Here is a 10,704-nt window from a genome sequence, read left to right on the forward strand (position 1 = left end):
GAAGGTTAGAAGGGCATGGCGATAATGTGGCAAGCTGATTGTCATGGGATAAACCGTCGTTGCTTGGCACAAAAGGGTGACTTCGCATGCGTTCAGTAGACGCTATTGAACAAGTAGGTGGTATTTGTACACGTTTTGTCACACGAACGATAGCTGCGCCGTTTGATAAACTTTTTTTGTCGACTGTTGAGCAGACGAATTCCACATTTTGTGAATCATCAGATTTCAGTGATTGCGTGTCGGTGGAATAAGGTGACCACTGATAATGTGGTTTGCCATATTAATGAAAGATCTGGTCACTTGGCGCATAATTGTTCAGAACGGAACATGTACATTTTATAGGTAACAGTTTTCATTGAGAGAGAAAACAACCAACATTTTTATTTTAAAGGAATCGTTGCCTGACTGTGAGAAAGAAAAAAATGTATTCTTCTATTTTGAAGCAATCTAATATGCATTTGATTTGTTTGAGTTAATTCACCGATTTGAGTGCAAGTTTAAATGACTAAAGCAGCAGATGAAACCAAAAGCAGCCAGTTTTAGACTGAATGTAGATATGGAGAAGAGAGGTAGTGAGACAAGTACAGATCAGCTGCATGCAAGTTATCTGCTTTACAAGCAGAACTACAGTTTAGATCTTCTGAAAAGTCTAAATGTTTTCCGCAGTGAAGCATCATTTACAGATGCAATTTTGTGTGTTGGACATGAAGAATTCCCTTGTCACCGAAATGTTCTTGCTGTGAGCAGTCCTTATTTCATGGCCATGTTTACTAGTGATCTCAAAGAAAGTCGCAATGCTAGAATATGTTTCAGTGAGGTATCACCTTGGACTTTGAAACGAATAATTGACTTTGCTTACAGTGGTCGGCTTGAAATTACACCCGAAAATGCTCAAGAAATGTTGGCTGCTGGTAATTTATTTCAGTATCCAGACATTGTCAGTGCCTGTTGTGAATTTCTAGAACAGCAGTTGCATCCGTCTAATTGCTTAGGGATTGAAAACTTTGCTCAGATGCATAGTTGTGATTCTTTGCAACAAAAAGCCATTAAATTCACTGAAGAAAATTTCAGCATTGTGGTAGAATGTGATGAATTTGTAGATCAGCCACTAGAACGGATAATTCAGTATATATCTAGTGACTTCATCGATGTTCGCACCGAAGAAACAGTATATGATGCTGTCATGCGATGGATCAAATTTGATCCTGATGAAAGGGACAAGCATCTTCCTGTTTTGTTGCAGAATATACGCTTACCTGTTTTAGATATATCTAGTTTGCATGCCATGGCAAAAGATCCTTGTATAAGGGGAAGTAAACAGTGTTTAGAGATGATCCAGGAAGCTCAGCTCCAGCATGAATCCATTTCCAACCAACATGGACAAAGACGTTGCAGTATGCAGAGTGTTCAGTTTAATCCACGGCCCTCCACAGTTGCCAAGGAGGTAATGGTGGTTGTCTGTGGCATCAATAGCTATATCACAAAAACTATAGAAATGTATGATCCACAAAAAGAAAAATGGTCTTGGCTACCTGATTTTCCACAACTAATTTCATGGTTTAGCGTAGCTACAGTTGCTAATTCCATATTTGTGACAGGTGGCATTTGTGATGGTCACATTGTTTCTGAAGTTTGGAAGTTTGATGTGGTCAAGCGAAAATGGACAAAGATGCCTTCTATGCCAACTGCTCGGGCAAAGCATGCATCTGTTGAACTTAATGATTGTCTGTATGTGCTTGGTGGCATGGCAGATGGAAATTTAAAATACGTGGAAGACATAGAGTGTTATAACCCAGTCACCAACTCATGGACAAAAATGGGACACACCTACTTTCCAAGGAAGCAATCTCAGGTTGTAACATTTGGCAATACCCTCGTTGAAATGGGAGGCTTACTGGAAGATGATGTCAAAGTTAAAACCATTGTCAGTTACCTGTGTGCAGACAATGGGGTAGTGAAACCAGCCGGAGAGGAGCTTGTACTGCCAGACATGATCCAGTTCTGCCAGGTGATCGTGATAAACAGCGATATCTACATCATGTGGGAAGACACCAAAAAGGTGATTGCTTTGAATACGGAGAAACAAACATTCCGTCATGTTCCAGATATGCATTATGCTCACTTGCATTGTGGTGCTACAGTTCTTCATGGTAAGATTTACGTTTCTGGAGGACTCATCGACTCCAAACCGTCAACCATCGTAGAGTGTTACGATCCACAAACCAACTCTTGGACTATTGCAAAACCCATGCAGGAGCCGAGAGCCTATCATGGGTTCGTGACCATTCAGATGTGTTAACAAAGCTTTAAAAGTTTCAGATTAACTTAACTAAACATTATCTATATATTTTTGATGCCAAAAAAGCTTTACATATATATAAGGTATGTAATATTGCACAATTTGCAGGTACAAACATATTGCATTAATTAGTATTCTTTGATTTTATTCTTTGACAAAGATATTGTTTGCTCTCACCTGACTATAAATCTACATACGTGTATGAAAAGTAAACTGACAACGTTATAATTATATATAACTAAATAAATATACATGTATATATAATAGCATATCTATGTATATTTTTGTATATCTTTGAATGCTTATGTCACCAAGGCTTAAATATATTTTAAAAATTATATAGAAAATTTAGGCCTCTGCAAATTAGAATTTTTATTAACCTTTTTATGTATATATTGCTAGAATTGAAAACCAAACTAAAGCACTGACCAGTCATTAGATTTTACACAAATGGTAAATCAGAATTTTAAATACAACTACACAGTCAAACTGATCCTTGATTCAGTTTCATGCAATTTGTGGAGGCCTGAAATTACTGCATGATTGGCACATGAGAAGTCCAAGTCTTGTTTTATGTTCAGGACAACATGCATATCAATGCAATTCTTAAGTAATGCTACCAAGGGAACCCACAAATTTTAATGTCTTCATCTGACATAAATGGAATTCTGGTTTTGTGTGTGTGGTGGGTGGAGGGAATGAGTGTGACAATGTGTGAGTTAATGTGCCATTTTCACAAAATGGGACAAATAACAATAAAGACATATAAGACATGGTACAATACATTTTTTATTCAGCAAATATTAATTTGCATTGAAATATTTATAAAACCTCAAATACCACCATCGTCCAATGATAACCTTAAAACAATTTGAAAATTATTATATAACTTTTATAATAAAATAAGGTCAAACAAGATCATGTCATAAAGTACACAATGTAGATGTGTCTTGTCCTTTTTTTTTCTCAGCAAAGTATCTTTACATTTTACTGCTTGACTCAAAACAAGAAGTAAAATAGCAGATCCCCCCCCAGAAAACCCAAAAAAAACCCAACAATAAACAAAATGTGTCCTATACTAAGAAAATTTATTACCGGCTAGAAATAAATTGGCATGGAGTGAGGGAAGGATTTTGTATAATGTGTGAAAAATTTGAACCTCTGAGATGTATTTTAGAGCATTATCAGACTTGCGTATGGTATGGTGTATCCGTGGAATTAAAATACAATGTTCAGAACCACAAGCTGAATAGTAGTTGAAATGTACTGTCTCTTGAAAAATTACCAGTAAGTATTTGATGATTTTAGCAGATTTGTAGATCTTAAAAAATGGACTTCATATATATTATTGTACTTTTCACAAGCTGTTAATACTGCTATTTCATTTATAAAATAGGCAATATTACATTCATTGTGCCATACATAGCCAACAATGTGCTGTCACATTATGTTCAAGTTTACATCAGCCATATGCGTTGCCAAAATATGATTTTAAATCAGATCTGACTTGTAACTATGACAGGTATATTCCATGTTGTCACTTATTGTCTGTCTTTTCTGATCAGTCACCTCATTAAGTGACATATGAGTCAGAGGAACATATGATATACCTCATTAATTATAATAACTGTTATACATTGTACATGTAGTTCTAATTGTATTAAAAGTAGAAAGCATGTATTTAAATTCAACACTGAAAAGAACCTAAAACCTGTTTTGAGATCTTTACTTTTATTTGTCATTTTTGGAAAAAAAACAATTGCCAGTGTCATATTGTAGATTGTACACATATGTGCAATACAGTTTAAAAGCTGTTTCAAAATAATCACATGTAGTTTGGTCCATGTAGCAATAAAATACCTTTAATACCCACCGTCCTTCATCTATATACCGGTATTCAAATGTACCTGTATTATCATGAAAATGAACAGAAAATAGATCTATCTTCTCATAGAATATAACACCCACCCCCATATATTTGTGTGCTTGTATGTGCATGTGTGCTCCCCCATGTGCATGTATCATGATTAAAAAAAAGACACACCCACTGTTAGTACTTACTACTACTAGTCATATAAATAATTTAGTTATCTCCCTCCAACCAATTGCCAACCTTATGTGATGATGATGTGATCATTTATGGAATAGCCCTAACACCATTTTAAGTTGTCTTAAGAGTCATCGGGTTACATACATGTACATGTACTTAATAATACCATGATTACCAATATTTTTGTGCTTAGCATTGTCCCCTACTAAAAACCATTTTGTAACAATTTAGTATTTATAACATAATTTTATATATATATATATATATATGTTTTTAATTATTGCATCATTAAAACCCCGTGTTGATCACATATCAGTCGATATATTAGTGGTCTTCAACAGGAAAGGCGAGTGATCACTCATGCTCACCTCCACCCTTACCTGCAAAGTTTTAGGAGAGCTGCAAATTGATTGCCTTGAAAAACATTTTTTAAATAAATTTTATTTAAAACTTCATGTGATTGCTCGCCTGGCACCGTTTCAGGAGAGTGTTCTTCACCTCGCCTGGCATCATTTAAGGAGAGTGATCTTCAGCTCACCTGGCACCATTTCAGGAGCATGGTCTTTAGCTCACCTGGCATTATTTAAGGAGAGTGATCTTCAGCTCACTTGGCACCATTTCAGGAGAGTAGTCTTTAGCACACCTGGCACCATTTAAGGAGAGTGATCTTCAGCTCACCTGGCACCATTTCAGGAGAGTTATCTTCAGCTCACCTTGATTTTGCTCATGGCAAAGACTGTATTAGTGATGTTCTGATTAATTAAGTTTGTTGACCATTGCTAGCTTGAACCATTTGACCAGTTAGTCGAACACAAGTCTCATGACCAGGTACAAACTTATGTAGTTCTTTGTGTACTACCGGTAATTAACAAGGGGAACAATGGCAGGTGATGCTGTAAACAGGCACTGTTAGCCAGTTGATTATTTTATGAACACATTATGCCTTATTACACACGTGTATACTACAGCTTATTATGATGCATCTTAAACGTAAAAATAAACTGTAATACACTGCAGGAAAATCAAAGTTTTTGAGCATTGTAATATATTTTTTGTAGTAAATGGGAAAGACAAAATGGCGATTTTAAAGCATGTTCTCATGGGTAAGATACGTAAAATTTTGTCTTCTGTTGTTTACAATAATTTTGTTTGACTATTTTACATATTGATATACATCAATTTCCATTGTTGGTAGTATTAAAAATTTATAATTAAATTGATATAATCTTGTCAAATAAGGGTATTTAATGTTGAATAATTAAAATGTACAGTTTAAATGAAATATACATTAAAGATATATAATTAAATGCCCACTCTAAGATGATACAAACAATTTAAAATCACTGGTGAACAGTACCTATTGAATTTTCAATAAAACTGCTTATTATATATTATGTTTGATATTGTGATATATCATTAATATTTTGTTTAAAAGTAGTAGTTTTAACAAGAATTAGTCATCTCATGACATGCAAAACATTACTGGTATTTTGTAAAGTTTGATAACAGGGGAAACATGACATCTAAATCATTAGGATTCATTTTATAAATACTTTAAAAAGTTTAAATATATATATATATATATATACACGAAAAAGGAAAGGTAGATTGCAGTTTTGAGGTTACAGTTCTTTACCCTAAGATAACTTGTCGGTATGTACACATGGATATTTTTAACTCCTTCAGTCTTGGCCAGAATCGTAAAAATGATGTCATATAGATATTTTGTGCTTCGTCCAAAATTTGGGATTTGTGGAAGCATGGAATCGTTCTAAATTCGCAACCTGTGTTAATACTGTTTTATTTATATCTTGACCAATGTTGTTACAAATTTCATATATAAATAGAACATTTTTCTTATTTCCAAAACAGTTTTCCTTTTCTTTTTGCATCAAGCCAAACTGGAATTATTGACAAAGGAGACAGGTTTTACTCGTTTGTTGCTACATTAGTTTTTGTCAATGTGCTATGCATTACACTGAATGACCACTTGGGGAACCAGTCAGAATAGTTTGCAAATGTTTAGCGAAAAATTGGTTGGCTGACTGTTGGCCTATACTTGATAATGATTAATTGGTCAAACGATTCAAGTGCAATGTTTGATGTTCTTGCTTAAGTGGAACACCACTCTTACATATACATAGTAGAGTGCATATAAGTGAAAAAGAAAGTGCTTTCTTTATAGGTTGTTCTCTTTAGTTATGTACATAGCACCAGTTTTATAACTAAACCTTTTTCCAAAGTCAGAACAGTACATAATGTTGTGTTTGATAATACATGTACTAGTAAACAGCCCATGTTATTTGTATGAAAAGTCAGCAATGCCAGTATAAAATCTTACGTAAAATCAATTATTGAAACTTCATTGAAGAGGCACTTGTGTAAGTTTTAAAAATATAAATGTGGAAGCAAAGTTTACAAACTGTTTTGCTTCAGTGTTTGTTTTTACTAAGGCAATTTTCTTATTTCATGTGCTGCTGAAATGGGTCACATAAAACCATTTACTGTGAAAACTAGTAAATGAAACACAAGTACAAGTACCTTTCAATCCAAGTTACTAAGGCAATTGAGGGACATATTGGGTAGTAACGTACTGATGAGCTTGAAAGGAATATAGTACAAAATATACAAAGTATGGCATCATACCCGTTTTACCCTCTGGCAGAAACCCTGCTAGTACTAGACTTAAAATCGAAGTCTAGCCCCTGTCTATAGAGCAGTTATCCCAGCTATCCTGCCTTCTCAACATTACTGGTAAAAACAGCAGTAAAAGTGTACTGCTACTGGGTCTTGTATTTTTGTTTATTAAGTGCATGTAGCGGAAAAAAGGGAGTATAACTGATACATGTACCTTACATGTTCCTGTTCTATAGCCAAAACATTTATATACTATAAAATAACATTACATTCTTTCAGCGTAACAACTGTTATTCAGTGCTTTTAAATATACATACAAGTGCATGTCTTTGTGCCTTTTCATGTATATGTATGTCATAAGTTATTTACTGCTAAAACTGCTTTGTGTATGAATTATGCTTTGCATTTCCATTTGTAGTAGGTACCATTACATTGCATTATAAATTAAATATTTGTTGCTGCTTAATCCTTATTCACGTGACTAGACCTCTAAGGCATGGAGACAGTATATTTTTATTTTTTATTATTATTATTTTAATATTCAGGGAACATGTTGTTCAGAAACTGTCACAATTTACTACACAATTTTAAAACTTTAAACAGTAGTTGCTAATCTATTTTCAATTGACTAGAAATATCACTAAACAAGATTTTGAAAAAAAACCTGTTCCCTAATAAGAAATCTCAAGAAATCTATTTGCTAGATACAAAATAGTTAATTAAATATAGGTGTCAGAAGGTGACAGCAATTAAGGGTGGGTTTCATTTACATGTATATGTTAATTTGATTTGCAACTAGAGCATCCAATGCATTATCTTCAGTGTTGGGGACTCCCCACTTCTAAGGCCAATAATATGTACAAACAAAATCAGGCAGAAAAAAAAAGCCAGGGAAAAAAGAGAAACTTAAAGAAACAAATATTTACACTTTATCAGTTGTCAGATAATTCACAAAACCCCCACATAATTCACTCATTTATCATATTAAAGATTCATCATGAGATATCTGTTGACACATTTTCATTCCCTACACCTATTTCTAAACATGCAATCTTTTAACAAATCATTTATATTTCTCATATTAAACTTTTATTACATATAGATCACAAGCAAATGTTAATAATTCACAGTCTTTTAGAAATCACAACTTGGAGGCATTAGCTCAGTCCAGGCAACAGGTTTTGAGTCTCTTCTGGAGGCTATGAGTGGCACATTCTATACAAAATTGTTTTTTAAATTATACCTTCAACATACATGTACACCATGCTTTGGTAATTCCATTAATTGCAGTTATTTGTTTAGGATGATTAAAATAAATATATTGTTTGAGCCATTTAACATGCTTTATTAATGTTAAATTAGTATATATATATGGTGTTTCTTTTTTTCATTTTTTTTCCCCCTGTTCTTCTTTCATACTATCACATGTAGCAGATTATGGGTGTAAAATTAACCAGATCTTAACAAACGCTTTATGATCTGTTGGCCTGTTCTGTATGAATCATTCTGTCCAGTATTGAGTTCAGTTTTTCTATGCACAGTTTCCTTGAATTTATTAAATATGGTAAAGAATCCTTGTTCCTATATGTATTCACACGTATCTTTTTCTGACTCAGAACTGTACTTAACTTCATTCAACACTACAGTCATTATTCTGCATTATCATAATTTTTGTACATTGGAGCTCTGTTCGAAAGGGTACAGATAAACATAGTTGTTCATGTATTATTGAAAAGACCATTCGGAAGGTTTAGTCTTAATTTTTTTCAATAGGAATATGTATTTTGGCATGGCTTTCCTCTTTAGAGTTACAAATAGCGTTTGACTGCGGCACCAGTACTTTACATTATTACATCTTGTAATAAAACAAGAATATTTTAATATAGATAAAAGCACTGTACATACATGTATGCCTGGAATCATGGGATACAAACAGAATCAAAACCAGACCCCATAATATTGAGTTGTGCTATAGATCTGGTGCCACATGCTACACCTGAAATGTCTGTTTAGTGAATGATTCATAGTGCTACCAGTATACTGAATTTAACATAATTTTAATTTCTTAGGAGTTGCCCAACCAAAAGTAACAATCAAATAACTTTGGGGTTTTTCTCTTCTTTTTTTTAACATGGTGTTTTGTTAATGAAGCCGTGATTTTTCATCTTTGAAATGTTTAATAATAACAGTATTCATAAATAATATGTAAAATTATGTTGTTTTTTAATACACATCCATGTATTTTTGCTTCTTTTTTAGTTTTACTTACTTTATTTTTCTGTGTATGCCATTTTAAAATGTAAATGGTCACAACAGTGCTGAATTTTGTTGTGTTTATATTTGGCTTTTGTTTCATTTTTTTTTATTGGTTGTGGACCACAAAGCATTCAAAACCTATAACCCTTTTTGTATGATTGGTTTTGTTTATTTATTCATGTGTTACCAATGGCTTATTACATATATTACACCATTCTGAAATAAATCCTGTGCTGTGTTGTTGATTATCTTGATCAAACCTTACATGTATGTATTTCAATTTTTTTAACAATAAAAATAAGTTACCATCTTTTTATGTATTAATTTTACTTGTATTTTATTTACTTTGGTTTATGCCTCTAGTATACAGTCATATACTTGCATAGGAGGAGAGAAAATTTATGACATGGGGTTAGAAGAGATCAGAATAGGTTTTTTTTCTCATAAACAGGCTATCGTACCATACATTGCAACTTATTGATATACTTAAATCTAATTGCAGTTCAAACACCTGTCCTGGACACACCTCAGTTGCTTGTGCTATTAACAGTGAGTTAATGGTTCATTGCTGGTTACTAGCGTGCTCTTTTTAATATGTTTTAATTTATTTTATTCTTGTTTTTAAATTCTTTGGAAATAAAAAGAAATAGGAACTTGATAGGGCGGGAAGCTGCTCCTATGCTGGCGGACGGTACCTGGTAATATACCAATATTCCTCCAGCCAGTGTTCTAAATTAAAGGGTGACAGCGTCTGTTGAATGATGTAACGTTGTGTTTCTCATGATTACAGAGAGGTGCCCCTGGACTTCTGGATCAACCAAGTACGTTTCGCTCTGCCAGGCTGACCGGACGCAACTTCTTCATAACCCCTGAAGGTCACTCTCCTAGTGAGCCCAACTACCCAATCAACCAACACCGAGAATGGAGGGCACGACGGCTGGGTCGGCAGGGGGCGGGGTGCCGGGGGGCGGGGGACATGCCACCAGAAATAGGTTAGGCGCTAGGCGTAGGCGGTTTTGGCCGTAGGGGGAGATAGGTGAGTCTGGGGGCCTGTCCGCGGCCCCCGGGCGTCTTTCCCCCGGCTTAGGCCACGCTGAAGTTCCCGATAGGATCGGTGTGACGGTATATGTTTATCTTATGATAGACTTCCCTGGGGCCTAGGCCCAACCTCCAAAAAACCTAAATATCAAGGGTTAAATGTTTTAAAATTAATTATTTCTTTTTGGAAAACCCGGTCTAAAAATGGCGTCAAAAAAGTTTATTATAGATTTTATAGGTAAAAATTTATTGGGAAAGACATAAACAAATTTAAAACAATTAAAGCCCCAATTCCCGATTGGCTGTAAGATCAAAATTGTCCTAATTAATTTTATCACCCCGGACTGGGTTACTGGCATCCAGTGATCGAGCCCGGGGGGGTCATGCTTGAAACCTTCGTGGTATAGGAGCATGTTAAAATTTT

The 10,704-nt window shown here is 34.4% G+C and overlaps 1 protein-coding gene across 1 annotated transcript; it reads left to right on the forward strand.

The window, feature by feature from the left end:
- LOC121374868 (kelch-like protein 21) lies at positions 1 to 9,552 on the forward strand. The gene has a single exon (XM_041501975.1). It carries the CDS (start codon positions 518 to 520, stop codon positions 2,297 to 2,299), a length of 1,782 nt encoding a protein of 593 aa, XP_041357909.1. The 5' UTR covers positions 1 to 517; the 3' UTR covers positions 2,300 to 9,552.
- Positions 9,553 to 10,704: the final 1,152 nt, after the last annotated feature.

The sequence above is a fragment of the Gigantopelta aegis genome, chromosome 6 (assembly GCF_016097555.1).
Source record: "Gigantopelta aegis isolate Gae_Host chromosome 6, Gae_host_genome, whole genome shotgun sequence".
NCBI lineage: Eukaryota > Metazoa > Mollusca > Gastropoda > Neomphalida > Peltospiridae > Gigantopelta > Gigantopelta aegis.

What these genes read in the sequence shown, in the direction of transcription:
- LOC121374868 (XM_041501975.1), top strand. Translation starts at nt 518, where the DNA reads ATGAAACCAAAAGCAGCCAGTTTTAGACTGAATGTAGATATGGAGAAG.